Below are 13909 nucleotides of genomic sequence, written 5' to 3'. Positions count from 1 at the left end.
TAATTTTTTATTATGTCTATTTATGTGATTTAATTTTTATATATAAATTGTGTATATGAGTATGTGTCATGTGTGGGGATGCCTGTAAGTCACAAGAGAGACCCTCAAAGTCAGCTCCTATGGAAGAGCAGCAAGCACTCTTTAACTGCAGAGTCACAATCCATTTTTAATCCTAGCAACACCATAGCACCCACTCTTGTGCTCCCCTAAGGTGACATCCAGAGACTTACTGTGTTCAGTGCATTGAGAGTAGTGTCGTCCCGAGATGCTGCGACACAGCCATCCTCTGTAGAGCCTCCGTCACACATCCCTGCAAATGCTGCCATGCTCCTTTGGGGAAAGGGATGGAGTTTCCTTCATCAGCACACATCAATATCCAGGTACAGGGTGATTTTTAACCCTTAGTTTGCAAGCTCATTTTCAGCCAAGATTCCATTAATATATGCATATTATGTCAGTCCTCAGCTCGGCCTCAAGAGTCTAACCCTTCCTCCCTTGGGACAGAAGTGTGACTTGCAGTGGGTCCATGTTATTTCTCCTGTTGTGCTCATATTAAGATTCCAAATTTGAACACATATATGTGTTCAAATCACAATTTGATGACAATTTGTGATCACAATACTTGCCTTGGTGTTCCACTGGATTAGGAGACTTAAAAGTACCTAGATCCACTACCACCAGGCATTAACTAACATTTTTTAAGTCCCCAGAAAACAGGTGAAATTAATTTCTCTCATCTATGTATCAACTCCTTTTTAGTGAACTAAAAGTGAAAAGTGACAGAACAGGAAAAAAACATTCAGTCACCTACTCCATTGACACTAATCTCATCTCCACTGTGTGCAAAGCACTGTGGACTACAAACAACCAAGATGGAAGTAGCCACCCCAACGAGTGTATTCCAGTTTTTGCTATTGCACACAGGTGAGGCTGCTGTGATTCTCCCAAAATCACTAGAAGATAGGCTCTGTCTGTACTATGACATGAAGGGACTGAAGTTTCTATTTCTATCTCTGTCCTAAGTTCTATAGGATAAGCACAGATAAATGTTCCCTTGTAGAGAAGCCATACAAATGCCAAGCCTAGGTCAGACACTACTGAGCGGCCACAGTGCAGAGAACAGACACCAGGAATGTAACTGTAAGCTGCCCTGAAGGACTCCCTCAACTGTGGTGAGAGGCGCTGATGTGTATGGCTGAAGACGTGCTGGTGTGTATGGCTGAAGATGTGCTGGTGTGTATGGCTGAAGATGCTCTGATGTGTATGGCTGAAGAGGTGCTGATGTGTATGGCTGAAGATGCTCTGATGTGTATGGCTGAAGAGGTGCTGATGTGTGTGGCTGAAGATGCTCTGATGTGTATGGCTGAAGATGCTCTGATGTGTATGGCTGAAGAGGTGCTGGTGTGTATGGCTGAAGATGCGCTGATGTGTATGGCTGAAGATGTGCTGATGTGTATGGCTGAAGATGCGCTGATGTGTATGGCTCTGATGTGTATGGCTGAAGATGCTCTGATGTGTATGGCTGAAGATGCGCTGATGTGTATGGCTGAAGATGCGCTGATGTGTATGGCTCTGATGTGTATGGCTGAAGATGCTCTGATGTGTATGGCTGAAGAGGTGCTGATGTGTATGGCCGAAGATGTGCTGATGTGTATGGCTGAAGATGTGCTGATGTGTATGGCTGAAGATGCTCTGATGTGTATGGCTCTGATGTGTATGGCTGAAGATGCTCTGATGTGTATGGCTGAAGATGCTCTGATGTGTATGGCTGAAGATGCTCTGATGTGTATGGCTGAAGATGCTCTGATGTGTATGGTTGAAGATGCTCTGATGTGTATGGCTGAAGATGTGCTGATGTGTATGGCTGAAGATGTTCCTTCTGAGGCATTCTAAAGTCTGAGGTGAGGCAAATATCAAGAAGAGAAGAAAACAGTAAGCTATCGTTGCCAGGTAAGAAGGATCACCAGAACAGAAAGCAATATTCAGAGTGAAAAAAGGTCCCATTACTATTAAGAAGGGAAGGGAGACACTGTACTGACACTCATCAGTTCATATGTGCTAATTCAGAAAGTAGTTGGGCAAATCCCCATTACCTTGCTGCCCTCAAGTACATGAGGAGGTCACAGTCACTGACTCCAGGCATCCAGACAAGCTCCTCATGCTGAGTCACGCTGTCACCGTCTGGAGAAGGAAATGGCTGCAAATCCGGAAGTTTGGCCTGGAAGACAGGGATGGAGAAGTCACCATCAAAGTCCATCAATGTAAGCACTAGAAAAGAGGCATCCCAGCATGCAGTCTTCTGGACCTGGTACCCTGTACACGCTTTTCCTTGTGCAGCAGAAAGTAAGAGCAAAATCGTGAATCACTGAAACTGGTCGCACCAAGTCGGACCATCTCACCACAGGTGTCACAACAGCCTGTTTGATCCCCACTTAGGAGCAGTGAGGGGTCAAAGCCAACCTGGACCAATGTGATCTAAAGGGAGAAACAACCGGATACACAAACAGAATGAACAAAACGGAAAAGTATCCTAGAGTGACAGCTCTGGATAAGAACAAGACACCCACCTCCAATATACATTTGCAGGTCAGACACACAGCAAATTACAGGACTGCACCAAAGGATAGCATGTCATGGTTAAGATAAAAACAGTGAACTACTAAAGTTAACACTAAAAACAGTTGAATTAACTTAAATGGTAGAAATGGCATGGCTGGGGAAGAGACCTACTTATCAAGGGACAGGAAGGAACTCTGAGACTTACTAGGACTCTGCAGAGTGGATAGAATGGTATATATAGAAACAAGTCATCAGCTATAACGCATACATTCCAAATAAGGCAGAGCAGGGATAAGCAGGCAGGTACAATGGCTATCATAACCACCAGAGGCCTAGGAAAAGATCTGCAAGTTACCCAACATTCATATTGTGAGAGCCAAAGTTATATTTTCTGTTTTAATGACTGTGCCTAAGAGATCCATAAAACAAAATGCCTCTAACATATAAGCCCTTACCCAAGGACAGATAAATCCTGAGGTGGTGGAGGCTATTGTTCATGTAAGATAACAAGCCATGTTTCACTTCCCTAGACAAGTTTGGTTGACCCAACTGCACCAGATATGCTTGGTCACAGGTAGGTAGGAGGTCTGTAGGCAGGAAGTAGATCAGGATGGATACTTGCCCCCAATTGGACGGAGGATGGAAGTACTAATATTATGTAGCCCTTTAAAAGCACCTAGCCAGCAAGGTGGTGGTGGAGCATGCCTTTAACCCCAGCACTCCAAAGACAGGCAGATAATCTGCGAATTCAAGGTCAGCCTGGTCTACACAGAGAAGCCCTACCTTTAAAAAAAAAAAAAAAAAAGGCAACTAGCCAACATAACTCATGGCCATTTTCTGGGAACCCTGGAATGGAGCTGTTCAGAGTCTATCATCCTGGCCTGTATTTAATGAAAGCTTGCTTCAAATCTGGCTCAAAATTATGGTAATAGTCTTATATTGCTTTGATATTTTACACTCTGCTGAAGTTCCCAGCAACAGTTTAAGTGAACAAGGCAGAGCAGTGTAGAAGCAAACACTGGAAACACAAAGAGTAACACATATTTAATAGCCCAGCAGACACATGAAACAAAATTCCACATCCCAATCTGCACTAGGCAAGCTGCTTATCAGCCATGTGCATGCAGAGGGAAGGCAGAACAGTAGTGCCCCATCCAGGGTACAACCCTGTCTCCCAGGAACTCTGTCGACCTCAACTCCTCCTTCCGGAAATCTTCACTTTGAGTGAAATCTCCTATTTTCGAATGTTGGCTATACAAGTTTTAAGGCTACTCTGTGACAAAACACAATACCCACATGTCTGCTCTAACAGCAGGCTGCAACTCTGCTCTCCAGGCCACCTCTGATGGACCTAAATTCCTATAAAACTCCCACTTTCCCCAAACAAGGGAACTCTTGGTTGGTTGGCTGGCTGGTTGACTGGTTTGGAGGCAGGGTCTTGCTATGCAGTCCAGACTGATCTCAAATTCACAATTTTCTTGCTTCAGCCTGCCAAATGCTGGCATTACAGGTATGTGGCACCCCTCAAAGCAAAACAATGATCTATCACACTTAGTAAGCACTTTGTAACATTTTAATGAGTGTTATCAGGTCAAAAAGGTCTCTGTCCTACAAAGACCAAGGCTGGGCAAACAGAACGGTTGTTATGGGTAAACAAGCCTAAAAGTTTTTGTTTACCAGAAAAGCAGGAACCACTCTTAATTCTCCAGGAGTCTCCCTTAACCTTTCCCCAAAGTCAGCTACCTCTGCCGAGTTCTGGATCAATCCAGGCAGCCTGTATCAGTTCAGATCCCCACACTGTCCTATTGCTTTTCCACCACGTTGATCTCTCTGCCCCCTCACCTCTCTCTGTCACAATTAATTCTGCTTAATATATAGTGAAAATGCTGGTTTAAGATGAAAACAGGATGGATACCCGCTTGGAAAGTCATTGACATTAGTATTGGGCTTTGCATACCCAAGCCAGGCCCAGTGTCTAGTATAACAATGGCTCTTGGTTAAATTAGTTAGAAAGTACTGTAGTTGGGGAATAGGACCAATCCCTGGGCGAGAGTGTGACTAGAAATATGATTGGGTGACACAGAATCAGAAGGGAGGGGAAAGAAGGAGGAGGGTGTTTGAGATTACTGATTTGGGGTTGCAGAGCTGGCTCAGAGTTCAGTTCCTAACATCCACATCAGGTAGTACACAATTAACTGTAACTCCAGCTCCAGGAGATCCAATGTCCTGTGTACATGCCTTCACAGACACAAGCATACATATATAATGATAAAGTGAAAAAAAATATTTTAAAAAGGAAATTACTGGGTTTTTTCCTTTTCCTATTTTGTATGTGTGATGTGTATCTACATGTATGCATTTTATTGCATATGAGTGAACACACCTTTTAGTGGATGGAAGAACATGCAGAGCCCTGAGGTTGATGCAGAAAACCACCCTCAATTCCTCCTTGATTTTATTAATTAAGGCAGGGTCTCTCAATCTAACCCAGAGCTCACCACCATAACTACTCTTGCTAGCCAGCTTGCCCTAGGGACCTCATCTACATTCTTCTACTGGAATTACAGGAGGGATGATACACCCACTTGGCATTTTTGTGGATTCTAGAGATCAGAATGAACTCTAGCTCTCACACTGTTTTTGTTTTTAATTACCCTGATTTATTGGGTTGGTAAGTTGGTGCATCACAGTGTACATGTAGGAGTCAGGCAAACATGCAGGAGTCAGTTCTCTCCTTCCACCATGTAGGTGGCAGAATCACACTTAGGTTGCCAGTCAAAAGGCAAGTGACCAGTAAGCCATCCCAAGATATTACTGATTTTGGTTTGGTGCAAAATATTATAGTTGTGTCTTTTATAAGAGGGCTTCTTTCTCATTGTGCTATCTGCAATTAAAATGATGTATTGTTCATTTCAACTACCACAGGTAAGAAGCAGCCTGAGAGAGAGCAGACAAAACAAGTCTTAACAGGACTCTGCAAAGCCCAGTAACACTGAGTACTGTCTTCTGGTCCCACTTTTGTATGTGTTACTAACTTCCCTAAGAAAAAAAGCTAAAAACTTTAAGAAGAGCCGGTGGTACTGGCACAAGTCTTTAATCCCAGCACTTGGGAGGCAGAGCCAGGTGGATCTCTGTGAGTTCAAGGCCAGCCTGATCTATGAAGCAAGTTCTAAGACAGCCAAAGCTGTTACACAGATAAACCCTGTCTCAAAAGAACAAAAACAAAAACCAACTTTAAGAAGGTAATTAGATTTTGCTACTCTAAAACTTGACTCTTAAAATACAAAACCCAAGTCTAGTAAAACTGCTTTGTTCTGGGATCTAGGTGCATCCTCCCCCAGTATCACCTTTTCTGTTAGGGCACAAAATAAATCTTAAGTCAAAATCCAGTATGATGGTCCTGCAACCCTGGAAACAAACTGTGGAGAGAAATGGGTGGGAAAATACAACACAAGGGCAAGAAGAGAAATGGGAGTGTGATTGAGTGATGCCAGGCAAGTCCTGGATCCTTGATTTAAAACACAGCCAGAGGCTGGCAGTATGGCTCAGTAGGTAAAGATGCTTGCTGCCAAGGCTGACAGGTTGAGCTTGATCCTTGGGACTTTCACAGCAGGAGAAAATCTATTCCTGCAAGTTGTACTCTACCACCCCCCACTCAGCCACACACACTAAACAGGTAACTGCAAATGAATAGATAGATAGATAGATAGATAGATAGATAGATAGATAGATAGATAGATAGATAGATATCACAGCCCAAGGATGTGATTATAGCACATGCCTGTAATTACAACACTCAGAAGGCAGAATTAGTCTGGGTTACATAGTGATACTTTGTCAAAATAAATAAACAAACAAACAAACAAATAAAATAAAATAAGGACTGCAGAGATGGTTCAGAGGTTAAGAATACATACTGCTCTTCCAGAGGACCCAAGTCTGGTCCCCAGAACCTATGCTGGGCAGCCAGGCAGCCCATAACTACAATTCCAGGGATCTCAAACCCTCTTCTGGCCTCCACAAGCACCTGCATTCATGTACACATACCTCCACTCAGGCACATGTGTATACATATAATTAAAAAAAATAATTAAAGTAAGCAGGACAGGGTGATGCATACTTGAATCCCACACTTGGAGAGAAAGGCCAGGCAGATCTCTTTAAGTTTGAGGCCAACCTAGTCCACATACTGAATTCCAGGTCTGCCATGGCTATATAGGGAGACCCTGTCTCAAATACTAACAACAATAACAAAAATGTATCTCAAAACAAACAAACAAACAAAAAACTAAACAACCAAAACCAAACCAAAAAAAACCCACCTCCAACAAAAGAACAAAACCTCAAACCAGAAACTCCAGTCCAGAGCCAGGGACAGAGTAGTGCAAGTCACAGTTAGAGAGCTTACTTAGCATGTGCAAGGCCTTGGTTCATTCCCATCACTGTAAAGTGCCGCCCCACGAATCCATAGCCCAGAGGAAGTTCTGGTCAGGCCCAATTAACAGTCCATTCCAGGAAGACAGAAATGAAGAGGATGCCCGGCAACTGTGTATTTCTGCCTTTATCATAAGATGAGAACCATCCAAAAACAATAAGCCCCTGCTGGTTTCTGCATTTTGATAAATATGTCTTCAAGGTTTTACTTTTCTCTCATCAAGGAGGTAAAGTAAGTTCCAAAGAAATGTATATGGCACATAAAAATGCTCAAAATATGAAGGGGAAAAAAAAAAAAAAGAACCAGGAGACATTAAAACCTTTTTGCGCCGGGCGTTGGTGGCACACGCCTTTAATCCCAGCACTCGGGAGGCAGAACCAGGCGGATCTCTGTGAGTTCAAGGCTAGCCTGGGCTACCAAGTGAGTTCCAGGAAAGGCACAAAGCTGCACAGAAAAACCCTGTCTCGAAAAACCAAAAAAAAAAAAAAAAAAAAAAACAAAAACAAAAAACCTTTTTGCCCACATAAGGATTACTGTGACCTGTAATTTGTGTCTTTGCATATCAAGTATATTGGCTAGCTCCCCAACACACACTTCACTCAAGTGACAGTCCAGGGTTCATGCTAAACCCATTTTCCTCAGTGTTTTAGTAATGGACACATGACCCAACACATGTGCATGTCAAAATCATTGAATGCAGCTCTCTGAAGGAGAGATGAGCACTGAGAGAATGTCAGCAATGCCCAGGAAAAGCAAGGGCTGAACTGATGAGGACAGCCCAGCAGGGGGTGTGAGCAACCATGGCAGCCAGAGTGCTTCCCCCATGAGAGTTTATAATAACTAGAATCCAAAGTAGAAGAAGCCAGGACACTGAACAGGTGCCAGAGGGCACAGCTCACTATTCAAGGTCCAGCTGAGGAGCCCCAACCATTCTGACTCTCTGAAGAAAAAGTGTTTAGAAGAGTATTTTCTTTCTCCTTCTTTACATTGGGGATGGGAGTGGACCCTAGAGCCTCACATACACAAAAGGCAAGCACTCCATCACTGAGCAACAGTCTCAGCCTTCTTTTTTAAAAAAAAAAAAAAAAAAAAAAAAAGTTGTTTTGATGGATAGTTGAAAAAAAAATGTTGATTTTTCTATGTATGAGTATTTTATTTGTATGAATGTATGTATGTATGTATGTATGTATGTATGTATGTATATGCACCACACGTGAGCCTGGTGCCCACTGAAGGCAGAAGAGGGCATCAGATCCCCTGGAACTAGAGTTACAGATGGTAGCTAGCCACTATGTGGGTGCTTGGAAATTGAACCTGGGTCCTCTGGAAGAGCAGTATGTGCTCAACCATGAACCCATTTCTCCAGGTCCCTAAAATATCTTTGAATATGCAGTAACTAAATGTTCATCAATGGATGACTAGATAAACAAACAGTGTTATACATACACACAATGAATTATTCAGCCTTTAAAAAAAAAAAGAAGAAGCCGGGCGGTGGTGGCACACGCCTTTAATCCCAGCACTCGGGAGGCAGAGGCAGGCGGATCTCTGTGAGTTCGAGGCCAGCCTGGGCTACCAAGTAAGTCCCAGGAAAGGCGCAAAGCTACACAGAGAAACCCTGTCTCAAAAAAAAAAAAAAGAAGAAGAAGGAGGAGGAGGAGGAGGAATCTGGCACATGCTAAACATGGATGGACCCAGAGAGCATTCCATAATGAAGTCAGTCAGTCACAAAAAATAAATAATGCATAGATTCCACATCTATGATGAAGACAGTCAAACACTCAGACAAGAGCAGAGTAGCAGCTCTCCAGCTTGAGCAAGGGGAGAGGAGGTGTTACCACTTAATGGATACAGAGTTTCAACATCCCAAGACTAGAGAAGTTCTTCTAATAGTGGGCAGCTGTGATGGCTGCACAATAACATCCTACTTGTAAAGTTACTGCTCTAGATCCTCTAAAATGGGTAAACCCAGTAGGTTTTTATTGTTTGTTTGGTTTTTGGATTTTTGTTGTTGTTGTTGTTGAGACAGAGTCTCACTATGTAGCCCTGGCTGTCCTGGAACTCCCTGTATAGACCAGGTGGCATCCAACCCACAGAGATCCACCTGCTTCTGCCTCCTGAGTGCTGGAATTAATCATTTATTAAAATTTCCTTTTTATTACATTTGTATTATTAACTTGAAAGTAATGGGACAAAATTTGAGGTTTCATTCTAGCACTTCCATGAGACTGAAACTGCAGGTTGAGCACACTCGCTCCAGAGCATCCTCACTTTCCTCCTCCTATCCATTGAGCCCATCTTCCCACAGCTGCTTTTTTGTTTTTACTACATGGTGATCTGGCCAGGAGAGATCCCGGAAGTTACATGCAATGCACATGCCTGTAACCGTAACAATGAGGAGACTGAGGCAGGAGGACCGAAAGTTCAAGTCCAGCCTTGCTACATAACAGGTTTAAGGCCAATCTTGCTACAGATTAAGATACTGTCAAAGATCAACAAAATCAAGACCTTCAGCTGGGGAGATGGCTCAGTGGACCCTACTCCAGAGCCTAGAAGGCATATGAAAGCCAGCTGTGGACATGTAGCCCAGCACAGTGGTGGGCGGTGACAGGATAAGGGAATCGGTGGAGCTTGCTGGCCACCAGCCTAGCTCCAACACCAGTGAAAGGAAAGCCTGTCTCAAAGGAACTAAGAGGAGCGTGATCAAGCAGAACACCTGACATTCTCCTCTCGCTTCACACACAGGCATGCTCACATGCGCGCACAAACACACACACACACACACACACACACACACCAGAACCCCCACAAAACCTTTAATGCTGTATTTGAAGAGAATTTAAGAATTCTCCTTATCAATAAGCACTCTAAGAAGCTACTCAAAAGAATAAAGAGAAATGATTTACTTTTACTTCATGTGCATTGGCATTTTGCCTGCATGTATATCTGTGTAAAGGTGTCAGATCCCTTGGAACTGGAGCTACAGGAAATTGTGAGCTACTGTGTGGGTGCTGGGAATTGAACTCAGGTCCTCTGAGAGAGCAGATGGTGCTCTTTAACCACTGAGTCATCTCTCTAGCCCCCAAGAATAAAGATAAAGCAGAAAAATAGGAAATGAAAAGCTATTAAGTTAGTAAAATGTAGTTTACCTGATGGCTGGGGCCAACTCGAATTTCCCCTTGGGTACTATTCAGCCGCCTGTAGTGAAGAAAACAGAAGGTTAACACTGCAGTTCTGACACAAACTTTCTCAGATTTTTCAAGGGAAGTAATTCACTCCAAGCAAATGAGAGACATCTTAATTTTTGAATATCTATTTATTTTATGTGTATGTATGTGTGCCTGAGAGTATGTGTGTCCGCAGAGGACAAAAGAGGGCAGCAGGTAGACATCCTGAAATTGGAGCTACATATGGGTGTGAGCTGCCATGTGGGTGCTTGGAGTTGAACCTGGGTCCCCTGGAAGAGCAGTCAGTGCTCTTAATTGCTGAGTCATCTCTCCAACCCTGAGAGTCATCTTAAAAGGAGGCCACTCCCTCACTATTTCTAACATTGCTCCAGCTACACATGCTGGGCCCATAGCCCCTGACCCCCCTGAAAACCTCACTGCAGCCTCCCGTGCTAGCTCCTACACCGTCTGTTTGTTTGTTTGAGGAAGGATCTATACGTAGCTGGCTGGCCTCCTAACACTCGCTATGGAGATAACCTTGAGCTTGAACTTCTGATCTCCCTTCCTTCCTGAGGGCTAAGATTATGAGTGTGTGTCACCACACTCAGCACATTCATCCTGAAGACCAGCTCCAGGGACTATGCATGCCAGGCAAGTACTCTATCAACTGAGCTATAGGCCCAGTCACACTTTCTGCTTTTATTCCAACAGAATTTGTCATCAAGAGCACTGTTGGGGGGGGGGGGGGGGGAGACGGACACGCAGTAGCAATGACAAAGTGAGAGAGGGCAGTAACAACCAGAATGTGGCCCCAGCCCTAAGACTCTTAGAATGTACCTTGGCAGGTTGGTAGCATCTACCTCCCAACAAGAAAGGGTCCAGACTGTAAGGATTCTGTCCTTAATTACGTCACCAGTCTGCGATGGCATCCCAGCCTAAAAAGTGGGTGGGGCCTCTGTGCACCCCTTTTCCCCCTTCTCCTTTTCTCTCTCTCCCTCTCCCTCTCGCCCCCTCCCAATAAAGCTCTATAAAAGGTAACCATGGCTTGTGATTTTTCCAATCAGCATTCTCCTCCACCAGCATGGCCCCTGCGGACGGCGGCCAGCCATAAGCAGCACCAATTTAATCAACATTGGTGCCATTCAGACTTGGATACACCACCAAGCACCGCGGAACTGCTGTGACCGCTCCTGCCTGCTGCCTCCTCCCCCATCCAGCGAGACTGCGAGCGTACTCGTGCATCCCTCGCCACCTCCACTGGACCCCCACACAGCTGCCGTCACCACAGTGAGTCTCCAATTCTCCCGGCTGTGCTCTAAACTATATTCTTTGCAACAGACACGGGGTGGGAGTGGGGGGTGGTTGTCCTCGGGCTGTGCTGGCAAAGGCAGGCACATTTTCGCTCCTGACGAGGGGGTAAATGGTGTCTAGGGTTCAGTGGTGGACCAATGGCAGTGCAGCCGGAGCCTTCACCTTCCCTTGATGAAGAGAACAGTGACTTGAGCTGATTCATAGATCTCTCTCCACTCTCGGAGACGCCCGAGATTGTAGTCTGATCCCGGTTTGTTATTTTAATTTTTTATTTTTCTCTCGGCTACAACCATGAGACAAAGGGGTGGATACAATACATTTACCACCTACATTGGCAGATAGGGGCGGGTATCGATGACTCTGGCCGAATAACAGCTTTGCGGGAACTTCTGCCAGCAAATGGACAAAAGCCATAGAACAAAGGGGCGGGTACAGGTAAATCTGGCTACATAACAGGGTTGCAGGAACTTCTGCCAGCAAACGGGCAAATAAAAATTTACTTTATCTCCAAGCTTTCTGCTAAAGGTCTAAACCCTTCTCCCTCCCCACTTCTGCATCTGCCATGTACAACCTTTTCTGTATGACTTCCGTCGGCAGTGGGTGGGCTCAAATGGGCGGGCTTGGGCTTCTTCTACTGACTCTAGCCCTAACTCACCTTAACTCCACCCACTCATTCTCAAACTGCCTTGACAGACACAGACAGGTCTGAAAGCGGCTAAGATCCACACAAATAAGTTTACAATAGTCAGGATGGTTCCTAAGCCCCCCCCCCCCCCAAAAAAAAAACAGCCTATAGCCTCAAACAAGTCTTTCAAAAGGATTGGTTTACAGTCTGCCTACTGGCAGATCTTCCAAAAGCTGTCCTTAAGCCACCAATCATCAGGAAAAAATAATAATAATAATTCAGGACATGGAGTAAAATCCGTCTCTTGTTCCGCAGACCTCCCTGACTAAAACTTAAGCATCTGGAGAGCAAGGCTCCTGACCCCACAGGCAAAAGAGTTATCTGTGGCATATAAGGTGTGCCAGGGAAGAGATAAAAGCCCAAAAACAAAATTGCCAAGTGCTGGCACTCGCTGACTCCCAGGAGCTGTTGGGTCCCTGTTTCAAGTGAGGAAAAGGCCATGGGCTAGCTAATGCCCTGCCAGGCCATCAACAGCCTTGTTAAAAGTGCCACCTAGAAAGACAAAGAGTCAGCTGACTGCCCCCAGGCGCCAAGATGCATGGGTACATCAAGCTAAGACCTCCAGCAGACCTAGGCTTGGCTACAGACATGGCAGGGAACCCAGAACAAAGCAGGGAAGCGATCTGTTTCTTTCCTTCTGGACACCACTGACTCGGTCCTGGGAGTTTTGGGATGTCACCTCTCCTTTATTGTCTGGTACAGAGGACAGCCTTACGACCTCACCAGATTTAATTGCACTTTCAGAGTTATTTAATGAAAAAAGATTTCCACCTAAAATAAGAGCTCATTGTTTCATTCCAGATCCACTGCCTGTGTTTCTCACGTGCATACAGACAGGGCCCTGATCTTTGCCTTGTCCCTAATTCAAAAAAATAAGTTCTCATGCACCACAAGCTTTTCTCTTCCCAGTTCCCTGTTCTAACTCACTGTTCAGCTAATGGTACACGACCACCAAAGTCCAGAGATCATCAAGTAAGAAACTGTAACAGCTAAAAAGGTATTTACACCCCCAGACCCAAAAGCATCTGGGCACTACAAAAGGACTTTAATATAAACATCTATTACTGTGAGATGCTTTTAACAACTGATCACCTGTCTCCTGGATGCCAAACTAATAAAGGAAACAGGTGCTTTAAAATAATCTGTCTCTGATAAAGCTTAACATGTTTCAAAATCCATAGGGACAAGCCGAATCTACCTCAGATAAATGTCAACATAAAATAATAATGACTCTTTTATCTCTCTAAGTTTTTTTTTCTGTGTCACCAGCATCTTGTCAAACAGAAAGTTCCCAGCCACAGCCAAGAGGGATACATGTCTCCAGAGCAAATGGATGACAGACAGCATCCCACAATGCCTGTCTACCTTGGAAGACTCCTCTTCTCCATTCCCCCCAGAGCCAACCAACGTCCAAAAATCAGCTGGAAGCAGTTTTGGAGAGGAACGACACCCCTATTCCCATCTACCTGCTTTTTATAATAAGTGAAAGTCTGGGATGTAAGGATTCTGTCCTTAATTACGTCATCAGCCTGCGACAGCATCCCAGCCTAAAAAGCAGGTGGGCCCTCTGTGTGTCTCTCTCTTTCCTTTCCGCTCCTTCCTTCCGTCTATGCTCTCTCTCCCTCCTTCCCCCCAATAAAGCTCCAAAAAGGTAACCATGGCTGTGATTCTTCCGATCAGCACTCTCCACCGCTGGCATGGCTGACGCGGACAGTGGACAGCCACAAGCAGTGCACCATTTAACCAACACAG

The 13909-nt window shown here is 44.6% G+C and overlaps 1 protein-coding gene across 1 annotated transcript in view; it reads right to left on the bottom strand.

Annotated features, from left to right (window-relative positions):
• Positions 1 to 13909, bottom strand: part of Rere (arginine-glutamic acid dipeptide repeats) — a 367060-nt gene that overhangs the window by 110177 nt on the left and 242974 nt on the right. Inside the window, 3 exon segments of the mRNA XM_037203202.1 lie at positions 231 to 330; positions 2094 to 2218; positions 10144 to 10192. Of these exon segments, the coding sequence (XP_037059097.1) occupies positions 231 to 330; positions 2094 to 2218; positions 10144 to 10192 (274 nt within the window).

This window comes from Peromyscus leucopus, chromosome 2 (assembly GCF_004664715.2).
Source record: "Peromyscus leucopus breed LL Stock chromosome 2, UCI_PerLeu_2.1, whole genome shotgun sequence".
Taxonomy (NCBI): Eukaryota; Metazoa; Chordata; class Mammalia; order Rodentia; family Cricetidae; genus Peromyscus; species Peromyscus leucopus.
The sequence above is the reverse complement of the archived record's forward strand: the minus strand, read 5'-3'. Positions and strand labels throughout refer to the sequence as shown.